Genomic DNA, 26,526 nt, shown 5'->3' on the forward strand with positions numbered 1-26,526 from the left:
GATCAGAAGTTTCAAAACGGTTAAGAATTAAAGGGGTAGTAATTAGTAAATTTTTAAAAAAGGGATCAAAGTTGTCAAACCGTTAAAGTTTTGTGGCCAAACTTTAAATATTAAAAGGTTCCTAAAAAATGTAAAAATATTGATTGCAAGGACCAAAATTGTCAAAATAGGTAAAGAATGAGGAGCAAAATGCAGGGACCATTTCTGCCAAAAAAATGCCAAGTTTACTATTCCTAAGCTTCATATCATTAATATATATATATATATATATATATATATATATATATACATATATATATATATATATATATATATATATATATATATATATATTAATAATACTAATAATAATAACTAGAGGGGTTTCACGCGCGTTGAGCGTGGCGGAAGGTGTTCGTTTTGTGAGATAAATAATGAAGTACATTGTCTGAATTAGTTTCCGTGGTAAAGTACATTGCTATTCTGTGTAATTCGCCATCAATCAGATGAATAGAAATGCAACAATAAATCATGATAGTAGAAGAAGTATAAAATCAACAATTTTAATAGTTCTTGATTTGTCCAACAACATGTCTTAAGTCTTCACATCTCTATGTACAATCTTTTGAGAGTGTAGGCAACTTAACCTAGTACAAATGTTGTTGATAATTCCGAAATTACCCTTATCAGCAAAAAAAATGTAGCATCAGAAACAGAGGTTTCTGTTGAGACTGTAGATAAACATCACACTTGTGGATACTTTTGAACCTGAAAGAGAAGAAAGTTATGGAAAGCAAGTTGACTCCATTAAATGCAGTCAACAAAAGGAAGCAGAATTAAACCAATTATTCATAGAAACGATAGAAAACTAACCAACTAATGAAATCAGCAAAATGAAAAAGAACCTCAATCGAAGGTAATGCAAAAGTTTCTTTGCGAGGGGAAACTCAAGAAAACCCAAAAGAATCAAATTCCATTAACAAATTGAAAACCCAAATATGAATTAAGTTCGTTACACATTCCAAGGTCAATTAAGTCAAACAATACAAAAAAAAAATTTCACAATATTAGTTGAAACTGAAGTAAGCAATATTTGTAGAAGTAATTTCAAAAACTTAAAAATTAAAAACGATAACAAAATGCTAACCTTTATGATCCCAAATAATCTTACTATTGTTTTTTTCTAGTTTTGATTATGTCAAGTAGAATCATGTAATTGAAAGTTCTTAACCAAAGAATTTACATAACTTATTTCCTTCAAAACTCTACCATGAAGTGGCACTATTCGGGTCCAAAATCTCCAAATAGTACCATTAATTCGAGGGACAAAAATGGACTAAGGTGATGTTTCTAAGTAAAAAAAAAATTATTATGAATGTTTATATATTTGACGTCGACATCAATCGGTGGATAAAAGAGTATAGAATTTATGGAAAATTGTAGAAAGATAAAACCTTTTTGCAAATTAACTGTGATGCATCTAGTATATCACCGATGCTTCCAATCACTCCACCTATAGAAACACCATGATTAATTTAAGTTAGAACATAAAATAAATAAAAAAAAAAAGAGGAAAAGTTGGAAAATGACATAAATAAGGAAATTTATAGTTTTCTCCTTTTCATCTTGCTTAGAGGGTATCCACTATCAGTCTTGCATCTTTAAGTGCTGCAATTTCACAAATTTAAGGCCATATTTTAAAACCTGTGTTACACATTCTTAAATATAAAATAAAGAACGAATCAAGGTCCTTAAAAGGCAAGCAAAGTTTAAAATAAACGAAGTATAGTGTAACACTTGTTTATTTATTAAATAAATAAGTAAATTAATGAATGAAAAGTGCCCCTAAAATTAATAATTATATACCAAGGTGTTGGTTTTGGGAAGCCAAATGCCTTAAGTTAGATATTTTGGGTGCTAAAGTATAAGTTCGGGATTTATTGTGTAAAGATTTTAGAAGGCGGGGGGATATTTGGTAAGTATTAGACTTAATATGTAAAGGATTTCAGGAGGCAAGGTTAAAAAGGTAATTGTTGGATTTGTTTCGTAAAAGATTCTCAAGTGGAGGGCTATTTGGTAAGTTTTGGACCTAAAATGAAAGGAAATTATAGTATTAGGGGCTAAAGGGTAAATGTTGGATTTAATTTGAAGAAAATTATGTGGAGGAGGGACTGAACGTGGACAAAAGGAGTTAAGTTTGAAATGGGACGGGGGCTTATAAACCGTCACCATGCTCATAACCTTAAACCCTAAGGAATGTATCAGCCGCCACTTTCCTTCCTAACCTCCAGCCGTCACCTTCTTCGTTATTCCGATCAGGCGAGACCGACGAGTTCCAGCCGACTGCCGTCGCTGCTTCACCATCCAAAAGCCACAGCCGCTGCCGGTGATGTCGTGGGCAGCCGAGGTAGATCGTTGAAGACCAGGGATGTGATCGTAGGTCGTTTCGAGTCACGTTGAAGATGTCGTGACTTCTCCTTTCCGACGTCGCCCCCGACAGCTTTATCGCTACCACCACTCCCACAACTATTCCACTGCCATCGTTAGCCACCGTTGTTCTACCTTTTACCACCCCGAAGAGGGCTGCTGTGTGTTCGTGTGTGTTTTCATATCTCGGCCAATGTTGTGCTTGTTTCGGTCGTTACCGCAGGAGTGAGTGGGCGAAGGGTTGGCTGGAAAACGCTAGAAGACCACCATGGCAGCCAACCATGGTGGCTGTCGCCGGGAATGTGTTTTCTGCCGCCACAAGCCATCGTGAAACGTGGTTGTGGGCGAGGACAGAATTGGTGACATGAAGAGGGTAGTGTCGGTCGTGGGTGTTATATGCATAAGTGGTTGGTCATTGGATGTTCAAGAGGATTGTGTTTTCGCATGGGCTGTGTTCGGTTAGAGTTTAGTGGTACTGCAAGATTGGGAGTGGGAACGAGGATTCGTCAGCTAGAGTGAAGATTAAGGACTTCAATTGACAGCATGTTAGATGGATTGAGGTGTCAGACTTGATCATATTTCAAGAGTACTCATCAAGATTTCCGAGGATGGGAGATCTCAAGGTTTAATCGGCGATTAAATGCTAGCATTGGCAGGCACAGGTTGTCATCGGTGGGATATTAGAAAGCGAGAAGGATTGGGAACCCTTCAATTCTCAAGTAATGTGAAGACTTAGTCGAATCTAAGTGGGGGAGAGACTTTATAAAGTTCTCTAACTGTGAGTTCTGGTTGCGCGAGTTGCAATCTCTTGGGCACCTTGTCAACCAGAAGGGTATTCTAGTTGATCCGGCCAAGATAGAGGCCGTGATGCAGTGGGAGATTCCGAGGTCTCCATCTGAGATTCGGAGTTTCCTGGGTCTAGCAGATTACTACCGGAGATTTACATGGGACTTCTCCGAGATTGCGGTTCCTTTGACCTGACCGACCAAGAAATCGGTGGCCTTTTGTTGGGGGCCTGGGCAGCATGCAGCCTTCGAGGCTCTCAGACAGCGGTTGTATGAGGCACCGATTCTCACCCTGCCAGAGGGTGTAGATGATTTTGTGGTTTATGGTGACACTTTCATCACAGGCATGGGTACGGTACTGATACAATGGGGTCACGTGATAGCAGGTTTCGGGAACCAGGTTAGATTTCTGGTTAGGACTCAAGTTCAGTTATGTGTTAGGTCGAGTGCGTGTTCGACCCAGTATGGAAAGTGTTGTAAGACTACGGGGGTAGCCGTAGCATTCACTAGCAGTCAGATAGTTTGGAAAGTGTTGTAAGACTATGGGGGTAGCCGTAGCATTCACTAGCAGTCAGATAGTTTGGAAAGTGTTGTAACACTACGAGGGTAGCCGTAGCATTCACTAGCAGTCAGATAGTTTGGAAAGTGTTGTAAGACTACGGGGGTAGCTGTAGCATTCACTAGTGGTCAGTTAGCATGGGGAGTGTTGTAAGTCTGCGGGTGTAGCCGTAGCATTCACTAGCAGCCAGATAGCGATATAGTGTTGTAAGTTTGTGGGTGTAGCCGTAGCATTCACTAGGTTGGTAGGTAGCATGAGTGCGTTGTTAGGACGCGAAAGGAGCAATAATACACACCAGTTCGAGTGCAGCAGTGAGGATATGGATATCCACGGATTGGATTTCGGACTTACCCAAATGGATTAGATCTGTTTAAGCCAGTAATGAGACGGTAGGGACGTCACTACAGATATGAGATCAGGGAAGCAATGGACTGCTTAAGGTCGTTGGTGATGAAGACTACCATTGGTTAGGTAGCAATCACTTTTAGTTTTGGATTGGGTGATGTCGGGATTCGACGCACGGAACCGATCGGTTAGATCAGAAAGTTGTTTGAGCCATTGTGGCATGATAACTAGTGGCAACTAGTTCCAGGGAAGTATTTCGTTCAGAAGTCGTGTGAGGCAACTAAGTGGGGAGTCCTTTGGCTCTGCAGTCGGGCCTGAACCCGACATTTCAGATCATTGGTGAATGAATCGAGACCAGGCCGGTCTCGATAGATTTTGGAAGCGACTAGATAGCAGCATATTGCTTTAGGCAGTTCAGTGTTCCGACAGTCTCGGCTTTTGGCAATGTTAGTATTGTGTTTCAGGTTGCTGGTACGGACATAATAGCTGGCTGATTGGGAAGTGACAAGTCACTCACAGCGGGATTAGTTGAGCCTTGGATGAGTATAAGTGATTTGCAAGGATAATTGGGTCGGTGATCATGTTTTATAGTGGGAAACTCGATTTATTAGAAGTTGAGTGGTCCGTTGAGGGATATAGTGGGTTGGGTCCAACGGTGATGATTCAGTATGAGTGGTCTGCCAGGGATTCAGATTATCTCGAGACATCAGATTCAGACGGAGTAGATGTGATCTTGTTGTGAGAGATTCATTCATCAACGGATATTAGGGCTTTACGTAGATGGGACACGACTACCCTGGGAAGGCTAGGGTGTACCCAAAATGGTGACCATATTACTTGAGTGGTTTGGTGCATAAGAAATGGTAAGAAATGATTTCGAGGACGAAATCTAATTTAAGTGGGGGAGATTTGTAACACCGATTTATTTATTAAATAAATAAGTAAATTAATGAATGAAGAGTGCCCTTAAAATTAATAATTATATACCAAGGTGTTGGATTTAGGAAGACAAATGCCTTAAGTTGGATATTTTGGGTGCTAAAGTATAAGTTCGGGATTTATTTTGTAAAGATTTTAGAAGGCGGGGGGATATTTGGTAAGTATTAGACTTAATATGTAAAGGATTTCAGGAGGCAGGGTTAAAAAGGTAATTGCTGGATTTGTTTCGTAAAAGATTCTCAAGTGGAGGGCTATTTGGTAAGTTTTGGACCTGAAATGAAAGGAAATTATGGTATTAAGGGCTAAAGGGTAAATGTTGGATTTAATTTGAAGAAAATTATGTGGAAGAGGGACTGAACGTGGCCAAAAGGAGTTAAGTTTGAAACGGGACGGGGGCTTATAACCAGTCACCATGCTCATAACCCTAAACCCTAAGGAATGTATCAGCCGCCACTTTCCTTCCTAACCTCCAGCCGTCACCTTCTTCGTTATTCCGATCAGGCGAGACCGGCGAGTTCCAGCCGACTGCCGCCGCTGCTTCACCATCCAAAAGCCACAGCCGCTACCGGTGATGTCGTGGGCAGCCGAGGTAGATCGTTGAAGACCAGGGATGTGATTGTAGGTCGTTTCGACTCACGTTGAATATGTCACGACTTCTCCTTTCCGACGTCGCCCCCGACAGCTTTGTCGCTACCACCACTCCCACAACTGTTCCACTGCCATCGTTAGCCACCGTTGTTCCGCCTTTTAACACCCCGAAGAGGGCTGCTATGTGTTCGTGTGTGTTTTCATATCTCGGCCAATGTTGTGCTTGTTTCGGTCGTTACTGCAGGAGTGAGTGGGTGAAGGGTTGGCGGGAAAATGCTAGAAGACCACCATGGCAGCCAACAATGGTGGCTGTCGCCGGGAATGTGTTTTCTGCCGCCACAAGCCATCGTGAAACGTGGTTGTGGGTGAGTTGGGTTGTTTGTGTTCACTGGTTGTGATGTTATGAAGCTACCTGAGCATTCTTGGCTAGAGATTTGAAGATAGACCCCACAGCCACCACCGTGAGGTGGTGGCTGCCGCCATTCGCCACCGTAAGCCGCCACTAGGTTGCTATGTATATGTGGTTGTGTTAGTGAGTGTGTGTGTGTGTGTGTGCGTGTGTGATTATTTGGGGTTTTAGCATTGTAAAATGTAACAAAAAGAAGAGTAATGAAAAGAAAATGGAAAACCACCACCTTAGGGTGGTGGCTGCCGCCTCCTGCCACCATCGGTCGCCGTCTCGGGTAGGGGTGTGTTTGCCTTTTGATTTGATTCTTTGGGAGGGGTCCTTGAAACCCTAGTGGGCCTTGTAAGCTCAAATGGGCCCAATAAAGCTTAATGGACTCTAATGGGCTTAATGAAAACCCTAATGGGCTTTAATATTATTATAATGGGCTTAATAGGCCCAATAAAGCCCTAATTGACCTAAAAGCCCAACAAATTAATAAATGGACTAGTATTTGGGTTGGAAACCCTAATGACGATAAAACCTTAATTTTGAGAATTAATTGGGACACGCACAGGAATTATTTAATAACTGGAGATATTAAATAATAACCATTTCCAAAAACTAATCTAAGCAATATTGGACTTAATGGATTAAGCCCTTAGTGGATTGAGTGCTTAATGGGTTAAGTAGTAAACTTAACCCTAATCGGCATTTTATGAGAAACCCTAACTTCACTTGGGTTTATTGTTGGGCCTTGATTATTTGATTATTAATGGGCCATCCAAGAATGATCATGTGGACTGAAATAATTTAATGGGCCTAGGGCAAGGCCCATGTAAGGGGTTGGGCCCAAATTGGAAATTTGGGCCATAGTTGGGCCTTAATGATTATATGATATTTGGCCTTAGAATAAGATCATGTATAGGCCTGGGGCTTTGATTCCTAGTTGACTTTGAGCCTATGGATTGGGCCTTGGGCTTGATTACGCCAAGTTTGGGTTAGTGTAGTAATTATCCAAGTATGTGTTATGGTTATGTAGTGGGACCCAATTATTAATTGAGTGTTATTTTGGTATTGACAGTTCGGGAATCTGTCATCCAGCAGCTGGGGTTGAGTCTGCGGGACTTCAACAGTGTGGGATTGTGTCTACGGGACTTCAGCAGTGTGAGGTGAGTTACCTTCCAGTAGGGGTGGGTCTAAGGTCACAATGTCTGCCCACCAACAGGGGTAGTTGGTAGATAATTGTCTTTGTGATAATTATCTTGGTATGTTTATGTGATATGCTCATGAGATATGCTTATGTGATGTGCTTATGAGATATGTTTATGTGATATGCTATGTGTGTTAGTGGTAGTAGCAGGGAATAGTTTTTCCCTGACTCAGTCGTTAGGATCGAAGGGTAGGTCAGTACCCCAGAAATTCCTGACTATATGATTATATCATGATATTATATGATAGTGGTAGGGGTGAAAGAGTCCCCAGTTACCGGTTGAAAGATACTGATGGCGGATACCGGTTGAAAGATACCGATGATGGATACCGGTTGAAAGATACCGATGGCAGTTACCGGTTGAAAGATACCGAAGGGGTATACAGAACCCATGCAATTCTTATATGTATGTTTATGATATGTTAGTATGTGATCAGTATGTTTATGATTTGTTAGTATGTGATCAGCATGCTTATGATGTTAGTACGTGATTAGTATGTTTATGACATATTATTATGTGATAGTGGTAGGGGTGAAATAGTCCCCGGTTACCGGTTGAAAGATATCGATGGTATTATGTGGTATGTGGTATGATGGGGGAACTCACTAATCTTCGTGCTTACGGTTTACAGTTTTGGTTTCACGTACTTTGTTTCAAAGGAAAAGAGTCGGCTTGGTCGCAGTGCATCACACTATGTTTTCCGCACACGAGGTCCTTGGGATTATACTTTGATATGGTTTCATAATATTATATTTTGATTATTCACACTTTGGTTTTATGTAATAACCTAATTAAAAATGAAATTTTTGGCCTTCAATTTTGGGACGTTACATATAGAGTATACCTCATTTTTTATTCACTTCCATATGTTTATAAGATCAAGAAATACAAACATACCCTTTACTCACCTTTTACCTGAATTCATCTGCAAGCCACCAGTCATTTCATTTTGGATCTAGAGATCAATCGGGGACCAGCTGCATTAAGACATCAAAAAAATGTTTCTTTTTAATTTGATGAGAGTTTAATAGGTTAAGCAAATAAAATAGGAAGATGTACTGTATTGAATTCTTTCGGTACTTGCTTTTACAAAACAAGACTAAAAGTGGAACTTCTTCTTACCATCTTTTCAAAAAAATCCATATCCCATTACTTGCTTTTACAAAACAGACCTAAAAAAGGCAAAAATCATATTAAAAAAATGTTAACTTCGATTATCAAACCTAGAAACAATTATTGTGGCATTCCAGCAAAAGAAATATCAACATATTTTAGTTCATTTGTATATTATAGCATCCAACTCTTATTTCTTTGAATTACAACTTGCTTTTTTCTACTTTTTCTTGTAATATCTTGTTTAATCAATTATGAGTTTTGAGTTTTGGTTCATAGAGCCTTGAGGTTGTGATGAGTTAATAGAAGCGTAGAGCTTCTCGCCACCTTTCCATGGATATAAGAATCATTAGAATCAGACTTGTAACAAAGAAGCTATGATAGTTTGGAAGATATGATAAATTTAGTCCTTATTGAGAAATGGGTGGCAATCGAGTACGATGGGCATAAATATAGGTATGCTTAGCGTACCTATGAGCATGGAATAGACGCGAGGACCACCTAGTATATTGGGCGTACCAAGAGGAACGCTGGGTGTACTAGGCTGTGAAGGAAAACCCTAATATTTTAAGTGACCCTATATAAAGAATGAGATGGCCTCATTCCTGGCCACCTTTCTCAGAGAGCAAACCCTCCAAAACCCGCTTCCTTCATTCTTGGAGCTTGTATGTGTCTTTAAGAGCTTTTGAGAGTTTTGTGTGCTCTTGAAAAGAAGTGGAAGCCTTGAAGAAGAAGGAGTTGGAGTCCAAGCTTCTAGATCCGAGCATATCTGAGTTGGGAGCTTCTTTTTGATGTATAAAGCTTCAAACTTTACCTCTCTTTTTCTATGAGTATGTTAATGGAGTATTTTAGGGTTTTGTCCCAAAAAGGTGGACACTTGATGAGATCTTGAACTCCAGAGACTAGGACCATCCCTTCTTGAGCTTATTAGTGGTGTAATGTTATAAAAATCCAATCTTGGTAGTTGGAGTCACTTCATGCATGAGTTGTGAGCTCCTTGAGGCAAAAGAGTGTATATTTTGAGTGTTTGTGACTTAATCAACCATGCAAGGGCTTAAAGTCTTCGAATTTATGGAGCAAGAGATATTAGGGAGTCCAGATATGAGAAATGAGCTAAGGTCTTAACGGGTTAAGACCAAAGGAATGGACTTAAGCAAAACTGAGTGTACGCCCAGCGGAAGATCCAGTACGCCCCGCGTACTGGGTTAGTGTCCCCGATCAGATCCGTGCATGCTAGCGTACTCTGAGCGTACCAAGGAGGTACGACCCGCATAACCTCACTGTAGGCTTTTGGGCTAAGTATTATGTTGGGCCTTGAGTGTTGGGCCTGGAGTTTGGGCTTGGTGCAATAGAGACTTGGACCAGAGAACTATATATATGTGCTTTGGGCCCTTGAGTTGCGCTTGCCTTTTAGTTTGAGAATTGGGCCTTGTGAGGGACCATTTATTATTGGGCCTTGGTGGACCCAATGGGTTTAGGTCATTGATGGGCTGGTTGGTGTTCTGCTTTTATACCCAATGAGTGAGAGTTTGGGCTTAGTTTTTAATTGAGATAATTGTAGGTTTGGCACAAAGTTAGTGGCCGGCACGTAGCAACAGCGTTTATAGGGGTTGTTCATCAACCGAGGTGAGTCTTATCACTATACTTACCATGAGTGGTAGCTTTTATATGACTAGGATGCCTTATATGCTTATATTGAGTATTGTGATATCCTGTATTATGTCTTTGTGATTTATGTTGTATGATATGTTGAGCTTGCTGAGTTAGGACCTGAGGGTCCATCAGAGTTGTGGGACTGAAGGGTCCCACTGAGATACATTGACCAGAGGGTCCTACAGAGTTATAGCCTCGAGTGGCTAGTGTGTGATATGTGGTATTTTGAGGGACTCACTAAGTTTCGTGCTTACCGTGTTATGTGTTATGTGTTTCAGGTTCTTATCTGGATCGCGGGAGGGTGCCGGCTTGATTGTACACACATCAGAGATTGAGTCATGATTTAGAGGATCCTGGAGTTTTATATATATATATATATATATATATATATATATATATATATATATATATATATATATATATATATATATATATATATATACAGTTTTGATTAAGAGAGTTGATGATTATTGTGACATTTTGAGATTTATTACTATGATAAATGTGTTTTAAATTAAAAAATTTGGTTTGAAAAATTATGGTGTTACATTTTAGCATCAACTTTGAATCACTTATAGCAACAAACTCTAAGAAGCTTACCTTTTTTGTAAAGGGTTAATGAAGAAAAACAATCACTTCGTTACTTGTTAGTACTACTTTTCAAATCAATGATTTACTAACTGGGCTATATACTGAACCTTCACAGCTGAAACATCCTTTTCAGCTTTTTGTAACACCTCATGTTTGTTACTTTTGCTGAATTTGTTTTAGGGTTGGAAAAAAATGGGTTAAATAAATTTAATTACATAAATTAAGGTTTACAGAAACAAAGAATGCTCAAGGTTTGAACAGCAGAGTTTGGACTTTGGGACATCTAAGCATGAAAAGAAAAACGATCAGTTATTGAGATTACATGAAAAGAGAACGATTATAAGGACATTGTACCTTTAAGAAGTTTCTATGCTGCTCTCTATGAGAAATGGTAAACAACAAATGGTTCCAAAACTTGTATAGTGGTAATAACAGTCAGCTTCATACTTACCTCACGATGGGTCTGTTGTACTGATTTTTTGAAGGGCACAACCAAGGCTACATGACGCTCATCCGAAAAACACGATAAGAAATTATCATCTTCTTCAACATTACGCACCAAAAGAGGCAAATAAAAGAGTAAGAAAAACCTAAATGATGTTAGCACAAATGATCTGACCTGAAAAGCGGACCATGATGGTTTTAGCTCCGTGTAATAATCCTTGGTTCTGTAGTTAAAAGTATCATATGGAAGGATAGTTTCAGATGTTGAAGATTCATTTTACCAATGTTAGTCTTCATGAAATCTTTGGGGGCACAACGGATTTAACCTAAATCACACTTAAAAAAATTGACTTCCAATTTAAGTGTATCATATGTAGAAAAATTGAAATCATTGGAGGACCTTCCCACATACCTGATGCGTTGCTTCCCCACCTGACTCGAACTCATATGCCGAATTAGTTGGACGGACTGAGTTGTTGTCGTCGAAAGAAATTGGAGGATCTGTGGAAGACACAACATCGAGGAAAATCGAGTTTGGAAGAAAGATAGCATTAGAAACAATCATATCATACCTATAGCGTGTAATTAGGGGAAGTAAAAGGAACAGGAAACGAGTTTCTAGAACTCGATGCCATCAACATGGTGGAACATGACAGGGTTGGTATCTCATTCGAAAAACCTTGATGTCACCTCCACCCAAGCCACCCCTGCGAAAGCCTCTTCAATGGACACAAAATACATACGCGATTAGAAAGAATAGTGGGATGGGGAAAGAGAATAGAAAGGGATTTCATCGGGACGGTGGAAATTTCCAGAAACAAAACACGTGTAAAACGTCTGTCCAACACACCAACCCAGATATAAGATTTCTACAAAAACCTAGAGGGAGCCAATTGTAATTTGAAGAAAGAAGTGGGGCAGTATAGAAAGCCCAAACACAATTAATAACAGAGAAATGAACAGGGACCAGTTTTGTCAAACCCTTAGGGACTTTACTGTTCCTAAGGTTCACTTCTTTAATACATACATATATCCCTATTCTAATAAATGAATAGTTTTATTCTCCTTTTGACATGTGTCATCTTATTAGGCCTCCTAATTAATGCATATTTTATTCTCCTTTTGCCATGTGTCACCCTATTATTTCTCCTAATTAATGCATACCACTTGTCAACTCCATTTTAAATTTCAAATTTTAAAATTTTTCACTCTAATTACATTAAATTAATATGATTAGAATAAAAATTAAAATAAAATTATTACAAATTATAAAATGATATAATTTCATATATTTATTTAAATCAATGATTCAAATTTATATAACTAAAAATATCTCTTAATTACTAATTTATTTAAAATAATAATTAATCATTTTGAGTTTTAACTATAAAAATTTAATTAATTTTGTAACCGTGGTTCTCACGGGTTATAAACTAATATATATATATATATATATATATATATATATATATATATATTAATAATAATAATAATACATGAAAATTAATGATTAAATGAACACTTATACAATACTTTATTGACAAATTTCAACCTCAACACTCTAATATAGTTTTAACTCTCTCTCTCTCCATTAATTTTTTTGTTCATCATTAATGTTGGAGTTTAAATTGTTGTAAATCTTAGGTAACATATTTGATTTATAAAGAGTTCTATAAATACCCCTGAGGTATACTTGCAATATTAGCTAATATACAAATTATCATATAATAATACAAGGAATATGGGCCTTGATTAAAGTTAAAGACTGGCCCATTAACCTTTTGTGGTGCATAAGTACCACCACCAACAACCAAAACCCCTACTCATTTGATTTTCTTTGTAAGAACTCAAGAGTATTAGAAGAAAAATCGTTTAGATCGAGAAGAGAAGTCAATGAAGGAGTAGCGTAATCGATTTGTGCGACCACCAATGTCAATTTTGGTAAGTTCTTTTATATGTTTAATTTGATATCTGTAGCGATTAAATCATGTAGTATACAGATGGATTTATGTATCTTCTAATTTCTCAATAACTACAAATTTGATTAAGATTAATGATTTTTAATTTGATTTAAAGTGTGAATGGAAACAATATCAATGAATAAAACTTATATTTAAATAAGTTATAGCCTGAATGATGGATTGACATAGGTTATTAAAAGTTTGATTGTTTTACAGGTTTAGATAATATACAAAGGTTTACTAAATTTATTATTTGATTAAATACACCTAGAGTATCAGTTTGATGATGAATTTAGAAAAGAGTCATAGAAACTATTATGTTGTTCACAAGCTACTTTCACCATTCATACAAATAACGGATCCTTAACATGATATTTTGAAACCTTTATTGTTGGTTAAATATGGGAATTTCATTGATACATTGTATGTTGTAACTGAATCAAGGAATATTGTGGATCACTTCATAGTGATGTAGATTCATAACTATTACTTGTAAGTCTTTTTACATTTACTTTGCTTAATATTGAGATAAGTAGTTTGGTTTTAAAGTTAGGCTATACTCTTTATTTTAGGTCCATAAACATCTAATTAGGAATCACAATGACCATTACTTACTTTATTAAAATATATGAATGATACTCATATGCTAGGCGAACTCATTTGTAACTAATGACTCATTTAATACTAACTAGATATTAATTTATGTTGTACCAATGTTATGATACCAACTTTTATATACTTGAAAATAATAAATTTGGAATTTGGAATGTCTCATCAAATGGTATACAATAACAAAAAAAAAAGTTAGATGGATAATTTCTCAAAATTATAACAAACAAGAGTAACAAAACCATTTAAGTTAATTCTTAGAATAAATAAATGAGCGATCCATATATACATACATATATATATATATATATATATATATATATATATATATATGTGTGTGTGTGTGTATGTGTGTGTATGTGTGTGTTAAACGTGATTTGAGCATTTGGAGCATTCTCATGGAGTTGGATTTAATGGAGCACATGGAGTTTAATAGAGCATCTTAGAAGGGAATGGAGCAACCTTGATGATCCATGAAGCAAGGATGCACCATTTTAGAGGAAAGTGTTCCACCTATAGACAAGATGCACCATCTTCATGCATGGTGTGCCATCTTGGTGCTTGGTGCACCACTTTGGAAGGTAGATGTGTCATTGTGTAGGAGGTTGCACAATCTATAGACAAGATGCACCACTTGGGAATAAGGTGCCCCACTTATGCTCTAGATGTGCAACTTGGTACAAGGTGCTCCACTCTAGTGTGCCTTGGTGTACTCTAAAGTATTGATGTGTTACTGAAGCATGTATGTACCACTAATGATCATGATACACCATTTATGTATCATGATGTGCCATTAAGTGGATTGATGCACCAAAAATGTTGTTGATATGCCATTTAGGTTGTGAGGTACATTAGGTTTCTCAAGATTGTCCTCAAAAGTTTAAGATACTCAAGTTGGATGCCCTAAATGCCATGATGAGCCATGTTGGTGGATTATGTGTCATCATAATGGAGGATGCTCCATCATGATGCGCTATGGTCATTCTTGATGAGCCATCATGCAATGTATCTCAAGGATGAAGGCTCTAGAAGTGGCTGGATCATAGATTATGATTGGTTGACACCTTTCATGGTCATATGGATTAGTAGGTTTGGCCTATTAGGATTGGTTTCAATAGGTTAATCATAAGATACTTACCAAGTCTATTCGACACTAAAATTCAATATGTTTTCTACACATTACATCTAGAGATTAACTATAGAGTCTGAGTTTTGGTCTTTGATTTCCCTGCACCATTTTGACAGTCTTGGTCGCATTAAGGATATCTTGTAAATCTTGCTCCATTGATTACCTTGTACGTCGAAGTATGAAAGATTTATCTTACTAGAACCTTCATTCTGTTTTAAGGCCTATAACATATTTTATTTTACTTTATATATGCATCATATCGCAAATCACACATATATTCTCTCTACCTAGGATGTATAAAGATATATCATACATTATTATGAAGGATCGATACCAATCACAAAATTCTTACTTAAATGCACTTTAGAATTCATCAATTAGCACCATAATAAGGTCATTAATTTCCTCCCACTCACAAGATCTCCATGTCTTCATTAGTTAACTTTACAATAAATACGGTACATCACATAAGAATATAACTTTCTTTTGTGTTATCGTTTACAATTGATGCTTGATGTTCACATTGGTTCATGGATTCAAGTCATACATTAATTGAGTTAGAAAGTCATTCTAAAAGAAGTTTTTAAGATCTTGAATATATAAGATATGAACGCTTTTGTGGATTACTTTGTTTTATCATTTTTAAAATAACGTTCACATCCTAAGTCCATATTACTCGACTTATTTTTTATTCTCCTTTTTTTGTTATAGTTAGAGAAATAAATAAATATAGCATGCAAATCTTAAGCAAAACTGTAGTTGTACTTTAGGCTAAAGCACCTTTTTATATTATTTGATCACATGCCTTCTTTATAAAACTATAATAATTTCTTTATCACCAAATTAATCCCTTTATTTGCGAACAAAGTTAGGAGGGAAGATTAGCACTAATATTCCTTTCTTTTCTTTCCACTTCTTTCAAAACAAAAAAAAATCTAAGGAACGTGATTTTTGATGGAGATTAGTTCTCATAGTCATAACAAGCTCGATAATATCACTATAATTAGCAGTTTCCTTTTGGGTTACACCCAAGAATAAAATAAAGCAAAAACTGAAAAAAAAATTATTTGAAGGACTTATTTTGTTAATTAATTAATATTAAATATTATATAATGGAATATGGAATATTCCAAAACGATTTAAATACCATAGATAATTAGTATTATATTTGATAGTTGTCTTTAGGGTTTCAACTCACCTCCCTATAAATAAAGGACTTCAAATCCGATTTTGACACTTATGAAAAATACATCTTAGTCTCAAAAGTTTGGAATCCTCTAAAAACCCTAAAGAATACCGAATTGCAGTTCCCACATCATGGCCGATAGTTTACCACGTCATGGTTGACCACATAATCGAAATTTCATTTTTTTTTGAAGCTCACAATTTGAGGGTTGCTTAGATCTGCTTGTGTCTTGTTTCTTTGGTGTGATTTCAAAAGAGGAACTCTACGTTGGGTACTCTATCAAAAGAAGAAACCTACGACAAAAAGCAAATGTATGATTCCATTCTATTATGTCTTAATGAGTTTCATAGACTAGTTGAGTTAGATCTAAATGTTTCATCTCTTAGATCAGAATTGTTTGTTATTTCCGCTGCCCAAATGTTGATCTTGGAAAGGCTCGAAGCCCATCAACTCCATCTCCTGTATGCGAAGAGTGTTGGTCTTATGGTCCTGACTAAATCTATAACTCGTTTCTTCTTAGAAGTCTTCATCACTGTCTTCGAAGTTTGATGGTCATTGGTATGTGTATATGTGTGTGTGTGTGTATATATATATATAGAGAGAGAGAGAGACTCATTTTCTTGGACCATATGCATTTGAAACTTCACTACAACTCAAAAGTCTTTTTAACTTAAAATTAATTACTCATTACAAATCAAAGAGTTTTTTTAACTTATTTGCATATATGGTTAGTTATGTGTACTTCCTATTTAAATTTTAAAATAATTAATCACTACAAGTGAAGAGAATTGTTAATTTATGGTTAGTAAGTCATACTAATTATATTTAATTGGTTAATATAAAGATATAAATAGTCCACATATGTAGATGAGATTGCTAGAGTTTAATGGATAAGATGGAGAAAAAGATGATTCGAGAACACTAAAAACTCTATATTATGGTGAATGCATTCACACTGAATAAGGAAGATGACGATGCAAATTCATCTAAGCAAGATCAACTCGACGTCCTCCATATTCATTTTCTTGAAAGTTACGCCTTAATAGAAAAACAGACCAAACAAAATCTAATTATTTGTAGGACACATAATATATATATATATATATATATATATATATATATATATATATATATATATATATATATATATATATATATATATATATATTCAGATTTCTATTATTTTTTATTTTTTAAAGTTTAGGTTTTTGGATTTTATTTATATTGTTTACAGATAATATGAATGAATTTATTATTATTTTGTTCTATTCTTTATGATTTATTATTTATTATCTTAAGATATACTACATCATAAAATTTATGGTTATTTTGTTCTATTCTATATGATTTATGATTTATTTATTTTAAGATATATTAAGCACGCAGTAATAGGATATTTAATTGTGACATTTGTATTATTATTATTATTATTATTATTATTATTATTATTATTTTCACAATGATAATTCGTAAATATTATTAAATGAGTTGTTGATATTGTTTATATTGACATGTTGAATATATGATTATGTTTTCTATCGTGTTTGTGATAAAAATATTATTGTTAGATAATATGCATTGTGATGATAGTTTTATGTTAAAATTATATCAAAATCATAGGTTCATATATATATATATATATATATATATATATATATATATATATATATATATATATATATATATATATAACCAACACAACAGTTAGATGTGTTTGGGACTTTGGGGTATTCAATCATGTCCCTAATTGGGCTGCTACGAATGTTTCTTTCCTGGGGTTGACTAAATGGACACCCCATTTAGCCATTTAGACACCAGATATAATTTTTAAAGTATTTTTATTGGTTAAAATTACATTGTTTTTTGAAAAAGATGATTAAAAATAGTTACTTATTGGTTGACTTTTGATAAAAATGTCTAGGGTATTCAGACACAAGAGTTAGATATGTTTTGGACTTTGGGGTATTCAATCATGTCCCTAATTGGGCTGCTGCGAATGATTCTTTCCTGTGTGTTCTGATCCAACTAAGGGGGTGTTTGGATAAATATGATTTTAGTTTATTAGCTTATAAGCAATAAGCATTCCCCCTTTTGCTTATTAAAATTAGTTTATTTAGCTTATTCCTACCATTTTTTAAGCTTCACATCCAAACACTTCAACTCAGCTTATTGTGGTGAGAATAAGCAATAAGCAGCCACTTTTTTCCCTATCCAAACACCTCCTAAGGTTTGCAATCTAGCTTTCTCCTTATTAATTATCTGTAGAAAAGAAACAGTTGGATGTCCATGGATTAATGTTATCATTACTTTTCTTCATTTTGATCAATGCAAAATCTTATTTTGAAAATACTTGGACCAAAGATAATACTTTGACGAAAGATTATACATGTGAGGAAGAATAATGGTAACCATTAGAATCAACTAAAAAGTTGGATCTAGAAACTTTTCAACCAATCATGCACATGTTCTCTATATGTTCTTTGATCCTCATCGCTTTATCGTTTCGTGGACTTCTTCGAGGATCGGATTAGCAACATTATTTTCTCTTATTTTGTATAGCAAACAGAGGATTAGATTCTATTTGCTTTTTAAAGACGATTAGATTCTATTTGCTTTTCATTTAAAGTATCTGTCAGAAGTCAGAATGGGTCGATGAGAGTATCTTAGGGACTGTGTGTTTGCGACTTAATGCCTCTTAAAAAAGGCATGTTTGAAGGTGTCTTTTTTTTCGAACAACGGGCAAACTATTATTAAAACAAGAGAAACAATAGAAAGGCACAAGCGAGAAACTCAAGCCTAATTACAAAAAACAATCTAGAATAGGCGAGGAGTTCCAAGCATGCCAACTTAAAGAATTACAATTGGACCTATTTTCAATCCAATTAAAAGTAATTAAGCTAATATCATCAGCCGTAAACATGATCGCCCGCCTCTCATTTCTGAATATCCAAGCATTCCTCGCCTTCCAAATCAACCAAAGAGTGGTATAAACTAAAGACAACATCAGCTTCCTCACCTTTTTACTTCCGGTAGTTGATTTGAGAAGCTCCATCAAGTCATCACATGGTTCGGCAGCCTAACAAGAAGAGTAGACCATCTCGCCAACCATTTCCAAAGAACCAGAGCAAAACTAGAACAGGAGAAGAAAACATGATCTACACACTCCTCAACTTCTTGACAGAAGGGACAAAGGTAGGAAGACAAATCAATACCATGCATTTGAAGGTTCAAAAATGTCGAAAATCCTGTTCTGAATTAACCTCCAAACAAAACAATTGACTTTTAGCGGGACCCATTTGACCCACTTAAAAAACTCCATGCTGCCCACCCTGTTGGAATGCTTTGTTAACAGGCTTCTAATGTTGCTAACAGAGAAGACATCACCCTTAGCACCTCCCTAAATCCAACTGTCATCTCCGGTAACAAACCGAAAATCAACCAATTGATCCAATAAAGTCAAAAACTATTGGGTTTCCCTTCCCCTTTTGATATGCCTTGACCAATCCCATGAGTAATTCAAGATTTGACCATTAAAAGTGATTACTCTCTCATCCACACAACAATCTTTCTTTTTCTCAATAGCATAAATATTAGGAAAAACATCTTTGAAGGCAACATTACCACACCAACGATCCTTCCAAAAGAAAGTAATATTTCCTTTTCCAACCACCTTTTTAAAAAGATCAGCAAACCAAATACCCATATTCTCAAAATCACCATCAATTTGTGAGATATTCAGTCAAACGCCTTTGATAGACTTCTTAGCAATCGGTCTACCATCAATAAGCTTTAAATTATGAATTGACTTAATACAAGAGAACCAAAATGACTATACATGTTTTTCAATCTCCACCACCATTTTGCTAAGAGCACCAAATTAGTCGAGTCAAGACATCCTACACCAAGGCCTTCCATGTCTTTTGGTTTAGTGACAACGCCCCACGCCGCCCAATTGATCTTTCTTTTGTCCTCATTATCTCCCCATAAGAACCTCCTTCTAATACCTTCGAGAATATTAATGACTTTTTTCGGGGCTCTAAAAAGAGAAAAAAAAATACAAAGGGAGGCTATTTAGAACGGAATTTATCAAAGTAAGTCAGCCCCCAAACGAGAGGAATTTAGCTTTCCATTTAGATAACTTATCCCGAAATTTGACAATAATTGGGTTCCAATGCTTTGATAGGTTCATATTTTCCCCCCACCGGGAGTCCAAGATAAGTGAACGGGAAAGAAGCGGGTTCGCATTTCAAAATGCTAGCGAGTCTATCCACCTCATGATCATTAACGCCAACACCAAACACTTTGCTTTTGTGCAAGTTGACTTTAAGACCGGAAGCAAGAAAGAAACATCTAAGTAATATGTTAAGATTAATTATGTTGATTTCCGACCATTCCCCTATAAATGTGACGTCATCGGCATACATGAGATGCGAGATAGTGATACCATTACAAGGGAGAGAAAGGCCCTTAAAGAAGTGACGATCACAAGCCGTCTCCATAGAAACGTGAAGACCTTCCATCGCAATTATAAAGAGGAAAGGTGAAAGCGGGTCACCTTGCCTAAGACTGAAGCCCGACTAGGTTCATATTTGACAATAATTGGGTTCCAATGCTTTGATAGGTTCATATTTGACCCCACCGGGAGTCCAAGATAAGTGAACGGGAAAGAAGCGGGTTCGCATTTCAAAATGCTAGCGAGTCTATCCACCTCATGGTCATTAACGCCAACACCAAACACTTTGCTTTTGTGCAAGTTGACTTTAAGACCGGAAGCAAGAAAGAAACATTTGAAATCTGTTAAGATTAATTATGTTGATTTCCGACTATTCCCCTATAAATGTGACGTCATCGGCATACATGAGATGCGAGATAGTGATACCACTACAAGGGAGAGAAAGGCCCTTAAAGAAGTGACGATCACAAGCCATCTCCATAGAAACGTGAAGACCTTCCATCGTAATTAGAAATAAGAAAGGTGAAAGCGGGTCACCTTGCCTAACTCCCCTCTGAATGTTGAATTCCTTAGTGGCAGCACCATTAACCAAGACCGAAGCCCGACTAGACTTGAGACATCCTTTGATCCATCTTCTCCATTTCCAACCAAATGCCATATGTTCCATAATAGAATCTAAGAACTCCCAACTCAAAGAGTCATAAGCCTTATCAAAATCTACTTTAAAGAACAACGCTTTTTTCTTAATAATTTTGGCCCACGAATAAATTTCATTGAGAACCAGAGGTCCGTCCAAAATACTTCTCCCTTCAACATATGTTGTTTGTTCGGGGCTGATGACTTTATCAAGAACCCTTTGTTGGAACTTTGTTAAATGGAAAACACTCTCTTTGGGACTTGTCCCACATTGGAAGAAAGAGGAAACTTATACTCCCTTAAAAAGCCTCCTACTAGTTATTTACTAATTAGATCAAAGGCTTGGACTAGAGGGCTTGGGTTGGATTTGGTGATTGGGCTAGTCAAATTGGTCTTGAAAACTTATATTAATATATATATATATATATATATTTAATGGTCAAAGATTGGCCTTGGGCCTTGGGGTCTCATTGACTAGTTTTGAGAGTTATTTTCGGTTAGCAGTTTTGGAGGGAAAAACCTGTCAATCTATATGTATAAATAGATCACCAAAGACCAGATTTCGGGTTCAGAAAAATTGCAAACAGATTCCTCTTATAATTTCATACTCCAAATACAATGAAGGGAACATAGAAAATTTCGTCAGAATCAAGAGAACTTCTTCGTTGATTGTTGTATCCTCTAGACAGATCCCTACCAAGGAAATTTCTGTCTTAGGACACTACAATTTGCAGGCCTCAATCTACATAATTTCATTTTTTGTGTTTCTGTTGTAAGCATAAACCATCAAGTATGTTTTCTGTAAACTGATTCTTGTATATTTCATATATATATATATATATATATATATATATATATATATATATATATATATATATATATATATATATGTATGTATATATATTTCAATTTCGTTTGTTTTATTTCTGTTAATCTTGTTGATTGTATACTTCTGTCATAACATTCTAAGATAGAAATCAAAGAGTGAACAATGGATCAAAATTCCATCATCAAAACACATGTGGAAAAGCCTGAGAAATTCAAAGGCTCAGATTTCCGGAGATAGCAACAGAAGATGTTGTTTTATCTAACAACTCTTCATGTTTCCAATGTTCTCACTGATGATTCTCCCTCTCCTCCTACTGGTGTAACCACTGCAGAAGGAACAACACCACCCACTGCAGCCCAATTGGCATAACATCAAAGGGCTGTGGAAACTTGGAACACAAATGAATATAATTGTAGAAATTATATTCTAAATGCCTTGGATGATTCCCTCTATGATATCTACTCTACCATCACTACTGCAAGAGAGATATGGGAATCACTGGAAAAGAAATACAAAACAGAAGTGGCATGTTCCAAGAAATTCGTGATTGGAAAGTTCATGAATTTCAAGATGGTGGATACCAAATTTGTCCTCAAATAGGTGGAGAAAATTCAAGTCATTGCACATGATCTTGAAGTTGAAGGTATGGGTATAAACTCTAACTTTCTTGTTGGTTCAATCATTGAAAAACTTCCTCCTTCTTGGAAGAATTTCAAACTATATCTTAAACACTTAACTGATGACATGAGTTTTGAGCAACTTGTGTTGAGAATTCGTGTGGAAGAAGATAACAGATTGAATGAGAAGGCAGATGCATATTCCTTGGAACCAAGTGCAAACTTTGTTAGAGAAGCAAGTAGTTCAAGGACAAAGCACAACAACAAGAAAGGGAAGCAAGGCTCCAAAAACTCTTCTAAAGATGGCAAAAACCATGGCCCAAACAAGAAGAATTTCAAGAAGAATTCTGGTCCATGCTATGTTTGTGGCAAAACTGGACACAAGGCCAAAGATTGCAGAGTCAGGAGGGGTCAAGGAGGAAATAATAGAGGAAACAATGGAGGAAACAATGGAGGAAACAATGGAGGGAACAATGGAAACAATGGTGGCAATTCTGGTGGAGGAAATTCTGGTCAAGCCAACATGGTTGAATCACCAAATCAATTTGTTGTTGTGATTTAAACCAACATGATTAGCAATTTTGTGGATTGGTGGATTGATACTGGAGCCACAAGGCACATTTGCAACTCCTGAACCATGTTTCTTACATACCAGAAAGTCTCGGATTCTGAACCAATGTTTATGGGGAATGGCTCTACTGCAAAAGTTGAAGGAAAGGGAAAAGTGAAACTACAACTGACTTCTGAAAAAGAACTTGTTTTATGTGATGTATTGCATGTTCCTGAAATTACTAAGAATTTGATTTCTGGTCCTATTCTTAGTAACAAAGGTTTTAAACTTGTATTTGAATCTGATAAGTTTGTTCTCACCAAGGGCGGGATGTATGTTGGAAAGGGATACCTTAGTGAGGGTCTCTTCAAAGTCAGTGTCTTACCTTTGTACTATGGTGTTGAAACACCAAACAATGATGTAACCAATATTAATGCTAATGCAATAATGGGCACTACTAGCCCCTCTTCTATGTATATGCATGATCCTTCAATTTTGTGGCATTCTCGTTTGGGACATGTTAATTTCCGTTTTATTCAAAGAATGGCAAAACTTGGCATGTTACCAAAATGTTCATTAGATAAAAACATAAAATGTCAGGTTTGTGTAGAATCAAAATTTTCACAACATCCTCATAAATCAGTTGAAAAATCTAATGAAATACTTGGCTTAATCCACTTTGATTTATGTGATTTTAGAGCAACACCTACAAGAGGAGGAAAGAATTATTATATATCTTTTATTGATGATTGCAGTAAGTATTGTTATATTTATTTGTTAAATACCAAAGATGAAGCCTTGAATTATTTTAAGAATTACAAGGCTGAAGTTGAAAATCAACTTGACAAAAAGATCAAAATTCTAAGGTCTGATCGAGGAGGAGAATATGAATCCAAAGACTTTGCTGAATTTTGTTCTTTAAATGGTATTATACATCAAACATCTGCTCCATATACTCCTCAAAAAAATGGAGTGGCAGAAAGAAAGAATAGAACATTGAAAAACATGATTAATTCAATGTTAATTACTTCTGGAGCACCACATAATCTGTGGGGAGAAGCATGTCTTGCAGCAAATACAATACTTAATAGAATTCCTCATAAAAAGAGTGATAAATCACCCTATCATCTGTGGAAAGGAAGGTTACCCTCTTATAAAAGGATGAAAGTGTGGGGTTGCCTTGCTAAGGTACAAGTACCTCTTCCTAAGAGGACTAAACTTTGACCAAAAACCATAGATTGCATCTATCTTGGCCCTGCCATGAATAGTGCATCATACAGGTTTCTTGTGTATAAATCACATGTTGATGAGATCCATAACCAAACCATCATGGAATCAGCAGAGGCTGAATTCTTTGAAAATATTTTTCCTTTTAAGGATAAAGGGAAAGAGGTTACCTGCTCTAGGAAAAGACCTCTAGATGATGGACTGATTGATACAATTCCAGACAAAAGTTTACAATCAAATGAAGAGAATTCTTCAAAGGTTCAAGAAGAGAACTTAGAACCTAGAAGAAGCAAACGGGGCAAAATAGCCAAAGATTTTGGACCTGATTACATGACCTATGTAGTGAATAAAGAACCACAAACATATAAGGAAGCTATGGACTCCTCTGAAGCTCCTTACTGGAAAGAGGCAATCAAAAGTGAGATTGACTCCATTGTGCAAAATAACACTTGGAAATTGGTAGATTTGCCACCTGGGCAAAAACCAATTGGGCACAAATGGATATTCAAGAAGAAGTTTAGACCTGATGGTACCATTGAGAAGTACAAAGCTTGTTTAGTAGCTAAAGGGTATCATCAAAAAGAGGGTCAAGACTTCTTTGACACCTATTCACTTGTTACAAGAATTACATCAATTCGCACATTAGTAGCAATTGCAGCCATTCATAATTTGGAAATACACCAAATGGATGTGAAAACAACCTTCTTGTATGGTGAACTAGATGAAGAGATATATATGAATCAGCCTGAAGGGTTTGTGGTTAAAGGTCAAGAAAACAAAGTCTGTAAGTTAGTTAGATCACTTTATGGACTAAAACAGGCTCCAAAGCAATGGCATGAGAAGTTTGACAACACATTACTCTCTAATGGATTTAGAATAAATGAATGTGATAAATGTGTTTATGTCAAACAATACAAGAATGCTTATGTCATCATATGCTTGTATGTGGATGATATGCTTATAATGGGTACTAATTTGGATGTGATCAATCAAACCAAGAAAATGCTACACTCCTCCTTTTCCATGAAAGACTTGGGAGTAGTAGATGTGATCCTTGGTGTAAGAGTTCAAAGAAGACCAGATGGTTATACTCTTGGGTAAATTACACCGTTGGTCCCTCGTGCACATGCCAGAAAGCATGTTTAGTCCCTATTTCCAAAATTTAACTCGTGCAGTCCCTCATTGTTATTTATCTTGCATGGTTAGTCCCTATGCACGTTAACTGTTAACTCCTTCCGTTTAAGCTACCCACGTGCCTTGCACGCAGGGGCATTTTCGTCTTTTTAGGGTTTGTGTCCATATTTAATGCCGTTACACCTTAAATCTTATAAAGAACACTGCAACCCTCTTTTCCTCTGTATCCTCTCGTTCGTCTCTTCCCCTCGTTCGTCTCTTCCCCTCGTTCGATCGATTTCTTCCAAATACATAACAATGATCGATATTAAATGCAATTGTGGAGCCACTGTAGTGATTCGCACATCTTATAGCAAAAGAAACCCTGGGAAACTCTATTATGCTTGTACAGTAAAGGTAAGGTTAATGATTTCAATTTCGTTCTTCGTCTTCTCTAATTTTGCCCTAATTCTTCATCTACTTTAATTGGTTCAGGGACCATTATGCAAGTTCATAGGATGGGTGAATGATTATGATCAGGACTGTGATTGTATGGCGTTTAGGATGAAACTTGAAGAACAAAATCGCAAATTGAAGCTTTACCTAGTTATTAGCTGGGTTTTTTTTGTTTCAGTCCTTATATATAAAGTGTAGGTTAAGTAATGAAGTTGTTAGTATTTTGGTATGTGTATATTGTAATGGAGACTCTTTGTAATGTTATTTGTATTAACAAAAAAAATTCAATTTTAGTTGCAATATATTGTGTAATCATAATGTGGTGTTATCAGTTGGTGTTCAAATTTAATGAAAATGTGGTATTTGCAACATATGCAATATACCATTCAATACTAGCATCCAATATAACAATTAAAAAGGACAAAAACTCTAAAATATCCAAGATAACCATTGACCATTAACATAAAGGGACATCCAAAATAACAACATAGTCTTATGGCATACAAATAGTTATCCTACACAGCAACAAAGTATCAAAATACAACACATAACAACAAAGTAATATGGCAATAAATGCCTAACAAAAACATAGTTATCCTTCATGATCATGATACCAAACTACAAATTCTCAAAGCATGGGGCTTTTTCCTTTGTTCCCAACTCCATTTTGTACACCACCACTGCTACCTGCTGCACCTTCTCCTGTTGTATTCCCTGCTGCACCTTCTCCTGTTCCAT

The 26,526-nt window shown here is 36.1% G+C and overlaps 1 protein-coding gene and 1 long non-coding RNA gene across 5 annotated transcripts; one reads left to right on the top strand and one right to left on the bottom strand.

Moving 5' to 3' along the window:
- Positions 1-526: 526 nt before the first annotated feature.
- LOC111897175 (uncharacterized) lies at positions 527-11,830 on the bottom strand. Of its 4 annotated transcripts, none has more exons than XR_008224432.1 (5): positions 11,595-11,830; positions 11,435-11,523; positions 8,344-11,348; positions 8,130-8,198; positions 527-1,647 (listed from the first exon to the last, which is right to left on the bottom strand). It is a non-coding gene; the product is annotated as an uncharacterized LOC111897175 (long non-coding RNA). The 4 variants fall into 4 exon arrangements; XR_008224433.1 differs by having other exon boundaries at positions 527-1,492; positions 1,570-1,647; positions 11,435-11,830; XR_008224434.1 differs by having other exon boundaries at positions 527-747; positions 1,434-1,647; positions 11,435-11,830.
- Positions 11,831-25,312: 13,482 nt separating this feature from the next.
- Positions 25,313-26,042, top strand: LOC128126247 (uncharacterized). The gene is made up of 2 exons (XM_052764003.1): positions 25,313-25,749; positions 25,828-26,042. Exons 1-2 carry the CDS (start codon positions 25,525-25,527, stop codon positions 25,984-25,986), a joined length of 384 nt encoding a protein of 127 aa, XP_052619963.1. The 5' UTR covers positions 25,313-25,524; the 3' UTR covers positions 25,987-26,042.
- The last annotated feature ends 484 nt before the right edge of the window (positions 26,043-26,526 follow it).

Source organism: Lactuca sativa, chromosome 5, assembly GCF_002870075.4.
Source record: "Lactuca sativa cultivar Salinas chromosome 5, Lsat_Salinas_v11, whole genome shotgun sequence".
In the NCBI taxonomy this organism is placed as follows: Eukaryota; Viridiplantae; Streptophyta; class Magnoliopsida; order Asterales; family Asteraceae; genus Lactuca; species Lactuca sativa.